This window comes from Vigna unguiculata, chromosome 10, assembly GCF_037176805.1.
Source record: "Vigna unguiculata cultivar grain cowpea cultivar isolate G323 ecotype 2 chromosome 10, ASM3717680v1, whole genome shotgun sequence".
Classification (NCBI taxonomy): domain Eukaryota; kingdom Viridiplantae; phylum Streptophyta; class Magnoliopsida; order Fabales; family Fabaceae; genus Vigna; species Vigna unguiculata.
Window position 1 is genome coordinate 52,057,100 of NC_140801.1, and position 17,477 is coordinate 52,074,576.

The 17,477-nt window shown below is 32.1% G+C and overlaps 2 protein-coding genes across 6 annotated transcripts; one reads left to right on the forward strand and one right to left on the reverse strand.

Annotated features, from left to right (window-relative positions):
* Positions 1-36: 36 nt before the first annotated feature.
* Positions 37-8,854, forward strand: LOC114166518 (uncharacterized). 5 transcript variants are annotated; one of them, XM_028051264.2, is made up of 17 exons: positions 39-287; positions 573-621; positions 736-1,376; positions 1,998-2,109; positions 2,215-2,416; positions 3,753-3,839; positions 3,914-3,973; positions 4,065-4,151; positions 5,341-5,412; positions 5,780-5,835; positions 6,169-6,254; positions 6,500-6,590; positions 6,676-6,833; positions 6,929-7,020; positions 7,248-7,328; positions 7,793-7,866; positions 8,412-8,854. In XM_028051264.2, the coding sequence occupies exons 3-17, from the start codon at positions 812-814 to the stop codon at positions 8,485-8,487; spliced, it is 1,899 nt and encodes a 632-aa protein (XP_027907065.1). In that variant the 5' UTR covers positions 39-287; positions 573-621; positions 736-811; the 3' UTR covers positions 8,488-8,854. The 5 variants fall into 5 exon arrangements, with proteins under 5 accessions (XP_027907066.1, XP_027907063.1, XP_027907065.1 ...); XM_028051265.2 differs by lacking the exon at positions 573-621 and having other exon boundaries at positions 37-287; positions 2,001-2,109; XM_028051262.2 differs by lacking the exon at positions 573-621 and having other exon boundaries at positions 37-287; positions 769-1,376.
* A 1,048-nt stretch (positions 8,855-9,902) lies between these two features.
* Positions 9,903-14,910, reverse strand: LOC114166519 (Ubiquitin-conjugating enzyme family protein). The gene is made up of 11 exons (XM_028051266.2): positions 14,687-14,910; positions 14,438-14,503; positions 14,246-14,313; positions 13,652-13,685; positions 13,404-13,473; positions 13,202-13,259; positions 12,841-12,969; positions 11,107-11,198; positions 10,714-10,792; positions 10,436-10,514; positions 9,903-10,360 (listed from the first exon to the last, which is right to left on the reverse strand). The coding sequence occupies exons 1-11, from the start codon at positions 14,691-14,693 to the stop codon at positions 10,278-10,280; spliced, it is 765 nt and encodes a 254-aa protein (XP_027907067.1). The 5' UTR covers positions 14,694-14,910; the 3' UTR covers positions 9,903-10,277.
* Positions 14,911-17,477: the final 2,567 nt, after the last annotated feature.

The following is a 17,477-nucleotide window of genomic DNA, read 5'->3' on the forward strand; positions in this document are numbered from 1 at the left end:
TTTCCTGACAAAAACATTTCTGAAAGATATACATCCTCGTCACTCTTCACTGCCCCCACTTTCTTCGATTTCTGAAATACCTAACAAAACAAACAGTTCCACAAACAATCATTAAACTCCCCAACTATGTTTTTGTTCCACACACATCAAACTCCACTCTCTAACCTCAATTTCGAATTAAAGTTTCCTCCTTTTACTGCTCCAATCTCCCCTCTTTGATCTCACCTGCAACGAGATGCTCAAAACCCCCGCTTTTCTTGTCTGTCACTTTGGTTCAATTTCTTAAGGTATTTGAGCTCAGTGGTCAAATTCAATTCTGGGTATTTCTGCAAATTTAATTATCATTTGTTGGTTGTTGGAAAAAATACATTTTTTTCCTCCATCAGGTGTGGTGTCTGTGGACACTGGCCTTTTTGTGCTACGCCTTGGGGTTTAAATGATTGTAAGTTCCGATGGGTGCTAGCTAAAATGGGGTTGAGGGAAGTTTTGAGAGAGTTTATTCAATTTAAATGTTGTCTGCGTACTAGAAATGGTGTTCATGTTTGAGATTTTTGTTAATTTCTATTTTGAAGAACTCAAGATTGCCTAGACAGTGCCACTGTTTTGATGTCAATTCGAGTGGTAGGTTACTTTATGTTGTCCGTGTCTATTCCAAGTCAATTGCGCCAACCGATTCAGACATGTGTTTGTCTTATAGATGAGTTTGATTTGTTTGTTCTGTTAATTCTAAAACAGGTAAGTTGGTGATTTGATGTATTTGTTTAGCAGAAAGCAAATCATTTAAAATTCGCTTTGAGGGCTGTCATGCTGAATGTTGTTGCCAACCAGTGGAGTAGTAGGGATGAATTCTGTAATGGATGATATGACTTTGATTCAGCAAAGCCAGAGGCATAATTTGGTTGTAAGAGAACTTGGTGAGGAGATTGATTTAGAAATTGGACCTGGGGATGATGACCCTTCATTTGGTAACGCTACTCTAATTGGTGCACCAATGCGGGAATCTTCTGCAGAAGAACATGGTGAGAGCAAGCAGATGGGGATGGTTTCTCAACTTTCTAATGATGCTCAAGATATGTCCAAGAACCAGCAAGTGAAAAGGAAGAAAAAGGTTGTTAAAAGATGGAGAGAAGAATGGGCAGACACCTATAAATGGGCTTTTGTAGATATGAAGGATGGGACACCTAGGATTTTCTGCTCTGTCTGCAGGGAGTATGGGCGAAAGCATAGAAGAAATCCTTATGGGAATGAGGGCAGTCGTAATATGCAAATGAGTGCTCTGGAAGAACACAATAATAGTTTGCTTCACAAAGAGGCTCTTCGTCTTCAAATGGCCTCCAAAGATAAAATTGTGGTTGACAAACCTGTTTACGTAAAAGGTTGGCCATCTCAGTATGCTAACTAGCATGAAAAGATGATATTTTTAGCATTGTCTATGAAAATGTTGATGGTGGTATACTGTGTTTTTGAATAGTTGAATTATATCACTTGCTTTGCTCTTCCCAATTTATTTTACATTGTGGTCATTAGTTCTTAATAGATGTTTGTAAGTTATGTTCGAATTTTACAAAAGATGCAGTTGATCAATTTTATAGGATAACAGGAATCTGCCTCGCTGATCAATTTTGTTAGTTCCTTATATATACTTAAAAAGTGCTACATTCTCTGGACCTGGTCCTTAATATTCAAATCTGAATACATAAACAATAGAAATACTTTCAGTTCTTATTTGAGTTGTTTCTATCCTTTCCTGATACTGAAGAGTCAGACTTCAGATTGTCATTACTCTGACAAATTTCAGTTTATTTCAGTTGTTATATATGATAGAATTTCTACTTTACAATTGACATATTCAATTTCTTGAAATTAAAACATTTTGGTTATCTACACACTATATAGTATGTTGAGTTGATAAGAAGTTATCTTCTTTCTTATGAGGGTACTTATATTTTAGGTATTGTCTGACAATTCTATAAATGAACTTGCCATGTCAAAAACAGCAGGATCAATACTTGAAGCTACACTAAAAAGGGATCCTCATGAGTTTGAATTCATTCAGGCAGTCCAGGAGGCAGTTCAAGCCCTTGAAAGAGTCATAGCAAAAAATTCTCGGTGTGCTTTTATTCCAATGGCTATAATTATGTATTTATCTATCAACAAATGACAAAGTCATTCCTTTAGTTTTGGATGCATCTAATGAATATTCTCATGTTTCAGTTATGTTAACATCATGGAGCGCCTGTTGGAACCTGAACGAATGATTATTTTTCGAGTTTCGTGGGTGGATGATAGGGGTGAGACACATGTAAATCGGGGCTTTAGGGTACAATTTAACCAGTCAATGGGTCCATGTAGGGGAGGTATTCGTTTTCATCCATCAATGAATTTAAGTATTGCCAAGTTCCTTGGTTTTGAACAGGTATTATGAGTATTTTTGGTATTCATATATAACATTATTTCTTGTAAGTAATGACTTAAATCTTGCAGAATTAAGCCTTTCTTAATGCCATCGCAGTTTGTTTCCTTGAATTGGAAGCTAATATACTTCCTTTTTAATCCTTTGAGCTATTGGTCAACAAGAATGCACATCATGTGTAAAAGTTTTTCTTCCATTTTTTTTTTTTTGGGTGGACAAGGTGGGGGGAATCTAAGTAATCGTTAATCCCCTACATTTGGGCTGTATGTTAAACACTTACTTTTTACATTTCATCACCATGGTAGAACCCACCTTCTTTTCTTATTATTCTTTTAACATTATCTGATGTCACTGTTGGAGATGGTAGTAGTAGTTGTCTGTTTTTCTGATTTTAAGAGATCAAACACATAATAAATGAGAGAATAAATAAGCAAATCGAGTGCTGGCATATGCAATGTCCATATAGAATTGAAGGGTGTTGAATATGGAGAAAATAGGGTTTGAGATTAATCTCCCTTGTGTATAAACCACACATAGGATAATCTATTTATAATAGAAAGAAATACAATTAAAAAAAGTAACGGAAAATAAATAAAGTAAATAAAAGATATTGTTTGATATTGTGATTAACAATATCTAACAATATCTTAATAATATCTAACAAAGGGAGTAGGAGTAAAACAATAACAGGGAAAAAGAGAGAGAGAGGGAGAGGGAGAGAGAGAGAGAGAGAGAGAGAATAAATGCCAGAATGATATTAAAAAGATGGTGAGAGTATATAATGAATACGGAGGGGGCAGGTCAGTGTTGGAGTTTTGTTAAATACTCTCTTTGGGTGACTTTTGGGACATGGATATCTTAGATGCCTAAGAATCGTTGGAACGTATTGCACTAACATAGGATGCATGTGTTTGATTCATTTTCTTTTGTGTTTGATTTCTTCTACCAATGTGTTTTAACTACACATTTAGGTATGCTGTTTATGTGCAATTGATAAGCAAACCTTCCTATTTCTTATCTGCCTATTTGAGACAGTAAATTAAAAATGTGAAAATCAATACTGTATGCCATACCTCTAAAATATTTCCTAATATAAAGATTGGCAAGATCTTCGAAGTATTTCTAACATGGATAGATCTTTTGTGGCCTATGTACTTTATGTTAGGAGATATAATGATTGTGACAGGAAACCTGCATTCATTCAAAATATTAATTGTTCCCGTAATAAGGGGTAGAGTTTAGTTGAGTGACGATGTATCTTGAAGCCTTTCTTTTTTATTTTGAGCTGCATTTTTGTTTTGGTCCACTTTTAGTTTATACAATACAATCTTCTCTACAGACTTTAAAGAATGCCTTATCGCCATACAAATTAGGAGGAGCAGCTGGTGGAAGTGATTTTGATCCAAAAGGAAAAAGTGATAATGAGGTAAATTTTCAAATTATTCAATTTCATCTCTAGTAGTTTTATAATTACTAAATGTTACTTTGATAAGTTGGCAGATTATGCGATTTTGCCAAAGTTTCATGAGTGAAATGTATCGCTACCTAGGGCCTGACAAGGTAACTGAAAGCATATTATTTTTCTACATCTTTTAACTGTGCCACATCCAAGTCCTATTTCATGTATATTCTTGTGATGAATCTCTATTAGGACCTTCCATCAGAGGAAATGGGTGTTGGTACTCGAGAAATGGGATATCTCTTTGGACAGTATAGACGTCTAGCTGGTCATTTTCAGGTAATGCAACCCTAACACACTATTTGGTGTAAAAATAAATATTTTACCTTTTTCTTATGTATTTTCCTCAAACCTGATTCGCTTGATGCATTTTATGTAAAATGTCAGTAGAATAAATCTCATTGACCTAGGGAAAAGTGAGTAAATAGGTAGAACAAACTCAAAGACATGCATCTTACATTTGCAAACCTGGAGTAAGTATGTCTACATATTTTGTAATTTTGATCATCTTTTTGTTGTTAGCTTATCTCTTTTGAAGTACAATGATGTAGATCTGCTTTATTTTTTTCCCTTAATTTTTCCTATCCTCTAGAGAATCTCTCGATGTCCTTATGGTTAAGGTGGAGAAGATCTGCAGAAGCGCTGGTTAGGAGAGTAGATCACTGGTGGCAGGGGAAGATTAAGAAAAAATTGTGATGAAAACTATCAATGAGTATTTATGGGCATGATTTATGATACAAAATTAGGACATTGTTTGATTCATGTAATTACTACACCATAGTTGTTAATAGCTCCCTTTAGTGGCACCATAGTCATGTCGCAGTGCAAAGTAGCCTCGAATGCTATCCAACCTATAGTGGAGCATTTTTATGCAGCAGCCTAGCAGGAGTCACAGCTGTGAATTGCGGCCTTCAGCCTAGAAATTTGTGGCCATTGTGCCTGCAACTGTTGACAAAAGGAAAATTCCCTCACTCACTACCCTTTTTCTTGTCTTTTCTTTTTTTGGTATTTTAGTCTGAGATAGGTTTTTTTTAATAAGAATGGCTAGGTTTAAGTTGTGAGAAGTTCAGAACAAACATGAGACCCAACAGCATTGTGAGCAAAGAGCACCTTGATTTTGGTAAACATATCCATTTATGGAAACTCACAGCTCTTATGGCAGTTGTGGTGTTGTTTCTGTATTTTTGGTGAAATCGACATCTTGTTCTACATTTTTGTTCTGTTTTCTCTCCATCAAATTGACATGTGCCCTTCATTGTATTGTCGTATTTCTTTTTCTTCTTTACTTATATATTTTAACTTGAGTCTTGATCGACCACCTGACTACCTTGTTTCTTTTTTATTGACTTTTGTTGTTATATAAGCTTATGTACTTAGCTTAGGACACTTACAAATAATGACATTTGTGGATAAAGGAAAACTATTTCTTTTATTGGGTAATTTTCATATGTATCCCTCACTTATGCAGGGAAGTTTTACAGGGCCAAGGATCTTTTGGTCTGGCTCCAGTCTTCGACCTGAAGCTACTGGCTATGGACTGGTAATTTCCAATATTTAATTCTTGATCTCTGTGGGTGTATGGTGGGATATGAAATTTGGAGTGATTATGTATAAAATTAAGCTCTTTGGTAGCCTTCCATTTTCTATTCCATTTTTTTGGTCCCTTTATTAGAGAAATGTTTACAGCAGGTCCTGTCAATTTCTTATGCATTTCCTTATTTCCTTGTTCAATAAAAAAGAAGAGAATCTCCAACCACTATTTTTAAAATCTCATATAAGGCAACTCATCATATCAGAGCAAAGAGCATGTAAGATGGAAGTTCATTCTAGCCTACAAGATCATCATACAAAAGTTATGCATTCCTAGTTTAAAGTTATTAAATTTTTAACATGTCATTCTTCTGCAGGTTTTCTTTGCGCAGATCATGCTTGCTGACATGAATAAAGAACTTAAAGGATTAAGGTTTCTATTTTAATTTCGATCATTTCATCAAAATTGTTGCTATTGACTCATTAATTATTGGTGCTACCTTCTTGACCCTCATTTCCTTCTTATAACTAAGCATCTTTATGAGGATTTGAATCTTTTATTTTCAACTTGGTAGTCTTTTTTTTCTTGAGTTACGAATTCCATTAATGTTAGAAACTTGAAAACTCTCATTTTCAATAATTTGATTTGTTAACTTATTAGGTTCTTTTTAAGACAATTTTCTAGTGTGAAATTTCTTGCTTCCTAAATTGGTTTCCACTCATTATGTGATCCTCGAATATTCTTCTAATTTATAATTTCCTGTAGATGTGTTGTGAGCGGCTCTGGGAAGATTGCAATGCATGTTTTGGAGAAGCTAATTGCTTATGGTGCACTTCCCATTTCAGTATCAGGTAATTTTGTATTTTAATGATTTTGAATATAATGGGTCTACTACATCTTCCAGGATGATTTGCCTTTGTTCTTTTATTCTAGCAAGAATGAAAATTTGTGTTATGTTACTGCATAAGTTTTCATCTTATATGTAGATCATCATTAAGAATTGTAGTAATTGAATCTAGATTTCTCATATCATTTTGGGTACCTTTGTGTATCGTCCTGGTCAAGGAGTATGGTTTTTAAAAAAGGTATTTGTCAGATTCCAGAGGATATTTGGTTGATGAGGATGGATTTGACTACATGAAAATATCATTTTTGAGAGACATCAAAGCTCAGCAAAGAAGTTTGCGGTTTGTATCATTTCTGATGTTTGTTTATGCTTTATGCTTGCTTATGGTGTATAATTTCACTGGTTCATAAATTGACAATATGTAGAGACTATTCAAAAACCTATGCTCGGTCGAAGTACTATGATGAAGCAAAACCGTGGAGTGAAAGGTGTGATGTTGCATTTGCTTGTGCTTCACATAATGAAATTGATCAATCTGATGCCATTAATTTGGTTAATTCAGGTTGTCGTATACTTGTAGAAGGTAGTTGTTCTTCTAAGTTCCCACATATATGGCTTTCGCCCTCCTCTTCTTTCTCGTATATTCTAACAAAGCTACTTGTTCAATTCAAATACCAGGTTCAAACATGCCTTGTACCCCTGAGGCAGTTCAGATTTTCAGAAAAGCTAGTGTTCTCATTGCTCCTGCAATGGCTGCTGGTGCTGGAGGGGTGAGATTAAAATTATTGCACACTATTGCCCCCACCTTAACCAAAACAACACAACATTGATGATCATAGTGCGGCCACTTTTATTTTTTAATGCAACCATGTGAAAATGCTAACTTAATCCACCTTAATTGAGAATGTTGATGGAAAGTTAGTTCTGTATGGTATTTTGTTTATTAGCCATCAGTTGGAATTGGAGACTTAGTCGTCTCTGTTTTCCTTGCCTGCAGGTTGTAGCTGGAGAACTTGAACTGAATCATGAATGCAGTTTGATGCACTGGTCACCGGAGGACTTTGAATCTAAATTGCAGGTACTTTTGTGAAATCAAATTGCTTTTACAAATTATATTGTTTGCCTTTTAAGAATAGTAAATGGTTTTTTGGTTTGATATCACCTTTGTTGTATGAATGCTCTTATTTACACTTCCTATTCAAACTGGATTGAGCTCATTCTTCCACTCTTTTTGAAAAGAATTATACAATTTACATGAACTCGGTTATGTCTAATATGTGCAAAGGAATACATTATGGATTGTATTGTGTATATCTGTTCATGTATTTGCGGTTTTCTGTTTTTGGTTTTGGGCTAGGAGTTTGACAACTATAGTGTACATGGGGCACATTAAGAATGTTATGACTGGTGCCAGATGAAATTTGACATATAGCTTAAGTAGAAATTGAGTCATCAATGTTAATATTTTTTCTTTCACACATTGTGCATTAGTCACACACTGTTTCTACACCAACTCATCAAATTTGCTGTTCCTTTGGGCAGGAAGCAATGAAACAGACATATCAGAGAGCTATCAAAGCTGCAACTGACTTTGGTTATCAGAAAGAAAGCCCTGAGTAAGTTTTTATTTTTCAGTAACATTACAACAAGGATGAAAGCTGCAAGCTTTCTATGATTTACTTTCAAAAACTAATGCTTTTCCATACGCATCCTAATTGATTAGTTCTCTTCTACCCTCTTTCAATTTGCGGTCTTCCATTAATACAAAGAAAAGAAATATATGGTTTTCCTATATGAAGCTGTCTTGATGTTGTGTATTGAGTAATATGAGCAATTGCAAAGAAAATCACCCTTTTATTTTCTTTCAAGACACGTTCTTGACCAAGTTTATTCTTTAGTGAGCAAGATAGCATGTGAGATGCAATTTTTTTCTATTATAAAAGAAAAGAAAAAACAAACTTAACAGGACTACATTAACCATCCTTGTATTGACCAGTTATCCAAAAGTAAAATGCATTTGTGTATAACATAAAGCTGTAATGGTAACTGTACATTCTTGTAAATGCAATGGATTTGTTTGAATGATCATTCATCTTGAAGTGTCTTTCTTTTAAATATGGTGCCATAGTTAATGTTTATTATATGCTTGTTGTTATGACAGGGCTCTGGTGCATGGAGCAGTCATTTCTGCCTTTCTAACCATTGCCCAAGCCATGACAGATCAAGGTTCTATATAGAAGTTTATATTGCAGAGTTTTGAATGCGTCCAAATATTGATGTTTGCAATTGGCACCATAGTTGAAAATCTTCATTCACGGAATAGTCCAAAGCATTGCTGATTCTAGTGTCAAGTTGTCAATGATAGGTGACACTACTTGTAAAATATGTAATCAAATGTAAGAAAAATTAGACTTAGAAAAGAATTTAGAGGACAAGTTTAGTTTAACAACGGAAAATATTATTGCCATTAGAAAGGAGAAATTGACCTTGGCTATTTAAATCCGGCTTGGGAAATATTTGGATATTGAGATTTGAAATAAAAGCTTAGAGTTGAAAATTGAAATTAAAGTGAGAAAATCAGTCAATTGAGTGTAATTGAAATGAGAGGAATGGCTTCATCAAGTTTTGCTTATTATATTTATTTCATAGCTTTCTTCCAGAGATTTTCCTATATTGAACTTAAACTGTGAGCAATTAGATACCTTAGGATATTGAACTTCGGTTGTATTCCTTTTATTAGCAATCGATTTTGGATGCTAAATTTGAAGTATTTCCTTTTCATCGAGAAAAGAACGTTCACTAATTAAAAACTATAAGGTATTCAATTTTTTTTAACCTAGTTTCTAGAACCCACTGATTTCAATTAACTTTACGAACATTTTTGTTAATATTTTCATGAACTGTGTTGACCTTTTCATATTCTTTAAAAAAAAATAAGACTACCCATACACCATATAACACTTCCTTTTAAACGCATTAATATTTACTAAAATTTACTGAAAATCTTATTTGTTAACGTTTTATACTTATATTTAATGGTTCTCTTGATTTTTGTCAGAATTGTTAGCTTAACATTTGGAAAAGAAATTGTTCGTTGAAATACAATACATAGACACTTACATGAAAAGCAAAAAAGATGTGGTTAATTGACGACTTTGTTAATTAATCATAATTTATGGGAAAAGCTACCTATCTCCGGCGGCCATGCACTTTGGAAGCTATTACAAAAAAGGGCAATCCCTCGGCATTTAAAATTAAACAGTAATCTATTTCTTAAAAAAAATATATAATTATGGTTCAATAGTTGTTACACGCTTATAACTTACATTAAATGCTGTAATAAAAAGTGCTACCGTGGACAAGTTAGAAATGTTCATTTACTCACCGATGAGATAAGACTAAATTCATCAACTTATTATCCTAGTTAAAAGACGTTAAAAGGAGTTTTTTTTTCACCTCACACATAACATCATGGATGGGATGAAAGAAAGATAAAGGCCAAATGCCTCTTGCTGTTGGCATAACGAGCCTTGGCAGGAGACACGCAAGATAGGCTATTATCTCAATGGTAAAACGCATTCCTGATAATTGTCTTGTTAAGTGGTTAAAAATAAAATGTAATGCTAAATATTTTTTTACTCTGGTGACGACATTCAGGCGACCAAATTGGCCAAGAGGTTCGTATTTCATTCATGATGTATAACCATTGAAACAAAATTGATCTTATTTTGTTCTACATCAAATTGAGTTATCAAGCTGTTTATCCATAAGACACTGATTCCATACAATTCAAGGATGATGACTACAAACAAAAAGTATTTCTTTTATATCAAAGCGGTGCATGTGAAATAGAATATCACACATCAAACATTTTGCATTGTACCTGATAATATCATAATAAACCAAATCACCCACTTCTAGAAAGATGGCAGAAACTCCCTCTCCCTCAGAGTGAGAGGCAACATGTAAAACTCTGCCAGATATGCAAACTGTAAAACTCTGCCGGATATGCAGCAGCATATTCAATTTAACTAGCTCTCCTGGAAGAATGTGCTGATGAATCAGATTTTTCAGCCAGATAATGCTCAAGCATATCCTCCTCATCGTCATCTGCTGAGACAAACGTACAACACTTACAAACTAAGAGGATTTGTTTCAAAGAAACAGAAAGAATGAGAAGTGTACCTTCAAAATCATCTTCATCGAAGTCGATATCTTCCTCATCCTCCAGATCAGATTCCTCATTGACAGCAGCCACACCTTTCTGTGAATGAACAAAAACAGCTGCTATATTTATATGTTCACAAAAATTTAAGAGAATAATGGGAAGTAGATTCTACAAAACATGATCCATTAACCAAGTGGAATTTTAAGAGAATTCGCTTGAGTTGAAAACGTTAACACCACAAATATTAATTTAGGACAACTAGGTACGAATAAGAATAGTTAGGAAAAGAAGGTACCGCTCTTCCACTTTCAAACCATTGTCTACCACTGAGCTTCTTTTCCTTAGGCGCTGTGAGCACAGATTCGGGCATTAGCCTGAAATTAGAACAAATTGATTTGGCATTAAAAAGGAAAGTAGTTACACTAGATTGATTTTCAGTAGTTTCCAGTTAGAACTCATGAATAAAAAGAACTTGGGTAAGAGATTGAGTAACTCGTTAATAATTCTACATTTCAAATTTATAATCCACCCACCCCCCATTATCTTTCCCCTGTCTTCTACCCCATCAGATAATCACGAATCAGGTGTCATCACATGGACTTGTGAAGAACATTGATTAGCCAACAGAAAACCTTTGTCTTTCAAAATTGTGGATATGAAAAGACTTTAAAAACTAAAAGGAGCTTACTTGGCTCGTTCCAATGCTAGTTCTGCTTCAAACCTTTCTCTCCATGCCAAAAATGTTTCAACAGTAACTGGTTCTCCGTGGGGTATCACTATCTAAAATGTTAGATAGATAAAATTATCAGGAGCTTTTAAAACACAGTTTAATAAGCAAATGCATAAAATTATAAAAAGAATATATTGCAGAGGAAATACGACATCCTAAAATGAATCCAGTTACTACAATGAGTAATATGATAATTAAGAACTACAGGAAAATCCTTTAGATAACATTAATAGACAAGTAATTATACAAAAAAAAAAATGAATGTCCAGTCTATAATTCTACATGATCATTTACTAACTGCAATCTAGTGGGAAAGCTTTTGTGACAATCCCAAAGGAGGAAATCAAACAATGAAAACATCTACCACATAGGATAATGAACACTAGTGATTATTGAATGCAATATATTACAGAGAAGATGATTATTTTCCTTCATAATAAAAAACATAGGAAGCTACTAGGCATTTAAGCTAATATAATATCTTTCACTGACCAGATGCAAGGTACAAGTATTATTGGAGATAGCGTAACATTCAGCAACAGCGATCTTGTTAGCATTACTCATTAATTAATGAGCCATGAATTTTAAGTTTAATAACTGGGATAGAGAAATTTCTTAAAAGTATAGGATACATATGTGAAGCATACATTAGCCTAAAATATAGTCAGTGTGTAACAATAACAATTTTAAAACGTTTTAGGGATAACAAGAATTACAGCTTCAATTACTTTCTTATCTTATTTTCGTATGTGGAAGTTCATTTTTATGCTTTTAAAATTTGTTGAAATTGTAAGCTTGTAGCAATCTCATTTATTTCTCATTAGTGTTTAAAGGGATCAAATTACCATTCTCTGACATTGATGTCCTATCAAGAATCTTCACCGGTCTACACGTATTAGCTTAAGTATTCTCCCATATCATGTTAACTTACTCCATCCAAGCTATATATATCTGAACTCTAAAGTTGAATCATTTATTTATTATATATCTTGACACTCTCTACATAAGTGTATCCATATTGGATAATATCCAATTCCAACAATTTCTCATGTGCACTAATTCATGCTTTGCAGCTAACTGACATACAAAAGTAAATGAAAAAAAAAAAACTACACTATTTGTGCACTTGAAATGTAGAAAGCATTCAACTAGATCCGTGTTTGGATTAGATAAATTTTAGATATTATAATCTGTTCTCATAAAAAAAATATTTGTAACATTATTCTCTCTTGTTTGGTAAAATTGGTGAAAATCAGATAATTTTAAATTTTTCTATTACGGAAAAGGTTATTTCCAAATTAGCAAGATTTTGAAGTTTACAATCAAAAGAAAAGCTGAGAAACTATTTTCTAGCCAGCTTCTGTTCTTCAATTTAACACCAACAATTGAATTGATTAATTTAAATGCAGAGCCAACTCCTACAAATCACTTCTTAATCTATACCAACTTTATCGTAATTTTACTATAAAAAAATGTATTACTTTAGACGATTCAAATGAAATATATCATCTTAAAACTATTTTTCACCCAGCATATCCAACATCCAAAACTAAAAACATATCATAATATTAATTATAATAATTATAGACTATATCTATAAGTGATAATCGAAATAGTCTCTAAAAAAGAATTCAATTCAAGTACACTAACTAACATTTCTAAAGAAATTTACAAAACAGACAACATTCTTACATCATCTTTGGCTGCCTCTTCTACTTCAGTACTTCCATCAACAGAGTCTTGACAGAACCGGTCAGACAGCCACTCTTTAGCTGAGGTAACAAGTGTGTATATCATAGCCATACCAAGATTTTCAGAAGCCTGTGGAACACAAGTTTTGCATCAAAATATCCATAACCTAGACAGAATCCAGCACAAATCTAGAGTTGCATAACCATCAGTTCTTGTGCAAAATGAAAATTCACTAATCCCTGAAAACCTATTAAATTTATAGTGGCTATAAACATGTCTTTCAATCTGAATAACAACCAGTGCAAGAATAACACACAGACAATATCTGATCAAACATTAACACTACATTGCAAATGACTACCTCTTGTAGAAGTTTTTCTTTCAAAATCCTTAGATCTTCAACATGTATTCCTTGCAAACTGTTAATATAAATGAAAACAAAAAAATCATATCATAATATTAGTGTTAAATAAAATGAAACGAAAACATCATGATGCACATGAAGTTAACAGGACAGACAACCAAAAATATAATAAATATTACACAATTATAATAGCAATAACCTTTTCAAATTTAAAAGGGGAGGTTCATCGGGATATCTTTCTGTGTGTGAAAATATCAAAGCCAGTTGAGCTGAAACAAAAATATCAAATGCGTCCTTCATACATTATGCAGTAAATAATCTCCATCCAAAAGTAAAGCAGTATCTTGGGAAGAAAAACAAGATATTCCAAACTCTAAAGTACGAGTTCAGTCAAACTGAACACCAACATGGAAAAGAAAATATACTAAAGAGAAAGAAAAAACAAACCTGGATTAGTTATTGGCCCATCAGTATCGTCGTCCTGTACAGATGAACAGTATTTAGATAAATATAAGGGTGGGTTTAGCTAAGTTATTTGATTGGGAAGACGTCTCAGTTCCCTATGTATTGCATCAGTCAGGGGGAGTGGAAATAAACCCAACTTCTAAATCTCCTAAAGCTAAAACTACAGGAAACTTTGCACAACAAGCTACATTTAACCAAAAGAAGAAACTAATATTATTCCAATTAATTTCAACTAGTGCCATCGGGTTGAACATGTTCTTCTCTTTTCTTCTCTTCTTTTCAGTAAGAGAAGAAATTCACTAAATAGAAAAAGGAAAGTAAACTAATATTCCAAATATATCGATTAGAACAACACAAAACACCAAATGTCTCCATCATAAGTAAGCTGCATAAAGGAAGTTATCCATGCCATTAATTTCAACAACATAGAAACTTCCCACCAGGTAAGAATGAGGCCAGCTATATGGAGTATGAATCTAACAAAAACTACTCTGTTCTGTTACAAACCAACCCTACACACTTCCAAGAAGAACATAAAGAAACATGATAAACCATACTAAGAGGAGTAACGTTTACCTGCGCAACAACCTTTATTTGGAAGCACCGATTAGAAGTATTTAAGCCACTTTCACCAGAGTGTATTTCTACCATGGAACAAACGAAAAATAAAACCTTTTTACTCAGTGGAAAAAAAATTCCGAATGCCAAGTAAATTGGCATAATAATGTACAAATACTTCAAATATCATTCACATAAAAACAAAAAAACCTTTGAATTCATCCATAAGTATAGCTTCTAATGCTTCAATCTCCATGTCTTGTTCTTGTTTGAAGTCTGTGTAACGAAACACGGCAACAAATAAGTCCTAATTAACGGTGTTGGAATTTACCCAGAGTCCAAACATAATAGAATAATCAATTTGCATCCAAACCCATAGAAAAAATTAACATATCATGTAATTGGGAATGAAAAACTAGAAAGAGGGAAAAAGTAGAAAGATTAAGATCAAAGAAATACCAGTCATGGTTGGAAATTGATGTGAGTGAAAGTGAAGAGATAGAATTGGAATAGCAAAGCGACGTCAGGGCAGCATTAGAACTAGAAATAGCACTGTGTAGAGGGTGCAGCTTGGCACAGAGAAACCTAACCACTGAAACACTGCTTCCCTTGAAACGGTACGTTTTGACGAGTGATTCGACCAGTAACGAGATTTAATCCCTCCGTTTTTGAGCTTGTTATGTTCACGGAGATAGTTTATTCTTTAAATTTAAAGAAGTTTGTAAAATAATTATTTATTCACTAAAAACTGAAATGTTAGTTCTCTGTGAACAAGCAAATGTTTTTTTTTAAATAAATCTTATTTCTTTTTATTATTATTATTATTATATATATTTCCTTTTTTTTCAACAATTTCTTTTCCATCTTATCTCTAAATTAATTTTTTTTATCTTCATCATCATTCCAAAATTTGATTATACCTCATAATAGTCGGAGTATAATAATAATTTTCAATAGGTGAATTATTGATCATTCTAAATATTTATATTTTCTTTTCTTTATTTATGATGTTGGTGTCATCAATCTTTGTGGGATATTGAAAACAAGTTATCATCTCAACTTATTTAAACTCATACTTTATTTTGATTATGCTTGAATATTTTGTTATAAATCTTTGGATTTTAAATAGCTTTCTTGCTTTAGTTGAAATTTTCTTTAAAATAAAGAATTGTCTATTCGAACGAGTATAACAAAAATATTACATGAGTAATATAAAGAAGAAAATAGTAGTGTTATAAAAAAATTATTTTTAGAGTTATTATCACAGCTCAATAGATCTCTTATGTGTGTACGGGAGGATTGGATAGTTGTATATCAAGTTTGCAGTTTTGTCAATAAAAGATTGTATGAGAAGAGTTTGCAGCTCTGTCCATAAAAAATGTTTGTAATGTTTGAGTTTGATATCATACTTGTATAATTTGATTGAATGAAGTTTGTTATATATCATCAATCTTGTCCATTTGAGACAAAAATAATTTAGGCCGTAGTTATTTTGTACAATTTTTGTTACATCTTCATTTGAATTTTTATGTTTTAACAACAAATCTAATATATCAAAAAAATTGTTTTAACAAAAATTTAACATATCAAGTAGTCAAAACTGAGGTAATTTCTTACATACTGTGGATATGTAGGCGACAAAAGGAGATTAAAGTGTATGTAAATATTTTTGAAAATCAATGTATCTAATGATAATGTTGAAAGTTAGAATTTCAATTATATCTTTGTATTGTTTTTTCTAATGTACCTTCCAAATATATTGATACTGTTTTTGTTGATTAAAAATATATTAAAAGAATTATAATACACAAATATTAATATATTTTTATTGTTCAATAAAAGACATAAAAAGTTCAATAAACAATTCAGACTCCTGAAACTTAACTTTATAATGATCTAGTAGTATCAATCCTAATTTTTATAGTGGAAGTTAGCTTTCAAAGATTATCAGAACCAGAAAGTTTGTCCATGAGTTGAAATGGAACATGTGTATACTAACAATTAATATTTTAATACTCTGAGAATTTAATCACAGTGCATTTAAGTTAATTTCATGGCTAAGTATTGGTGCAAGTGTTTGAAAATGTATATCAAAATAACTTAGGATGGCATCTCCTAAATTATATAGCTCATGACTTTAAATGCTTTCATTTACTTACTAACTTTGCTTGCAACACAATAACTCCACTTAAATACCTTTTGATGACATCCAAAAATCATAGTGTAGTGACATTATCATCTTGTTAACCTATGGGATAATAATATTATAATAATAATAATAATATTATTATTGATAATAATAATAATATTATTATTGATAATAATAATAATAATAATATTTTATCTTATATTTATTTCAAGTATGAGGATAAAATTGTAATCTTACATTTTGATTTATTAAAATATTTTTTTATATATCACATCCATACAATCTCTTGCAAATTTTTATTTTAAATTTATTCACTTTTATTTTCATATCTCTTAAAATAAAATAACACAAACTTCATTTTTAGATCGTTTTAGATTTATTTTCTCTTAAGTTCATCTTAAAAGTGAACATAACTGTAAAAAAATAACAATTCGATCTATAACTAACATAAATATTTGGTTGGAGTTGTGACATAATTTGTAACATTATGTGTGAACACAATTTTCAATACAAAAATATAATACAATCTTTTCAATTAACTTATGTAACATGTCTACAATTTTATGGTTTTGACAAATAAAATAAAACATTTAGGAGGTGAAAATAAAAAAATATATGAAAATTGTAGAGATTATTATATATATGTGCCATATATATATATATATATATATATATATATATATATATATATATATATATATATAATCAATATCTTTCCACCATCTATCTTACGAAGAAGTTTCTTCACACTTTTAATCCATTTTTTAGTAAATAACCACAAATATTATGAAAAATCTACCCGTTTTATACCCTGGATGAATGTTTCATAAAAGACATTAATCACAACTATTAATATGCAAAAATAATTGCATCAAAAAGGCATAGAACATCAATAATCTACCTGCAACAACAAGGTCATACTACTATACCCATTTGTTTAATATGCAATACATTTTTCTAAGATTAATAGAACTTTAGCGACTCTTGTACGTTGAAATAACCACTTATCCACTTTTTTTTTTTCTTATAAAAGGTTAAAACTATTTGTTGTTGCTCAAGTTTCTTTAGGTTTGCGTTTTGATGACAACAAATAGTAGACTA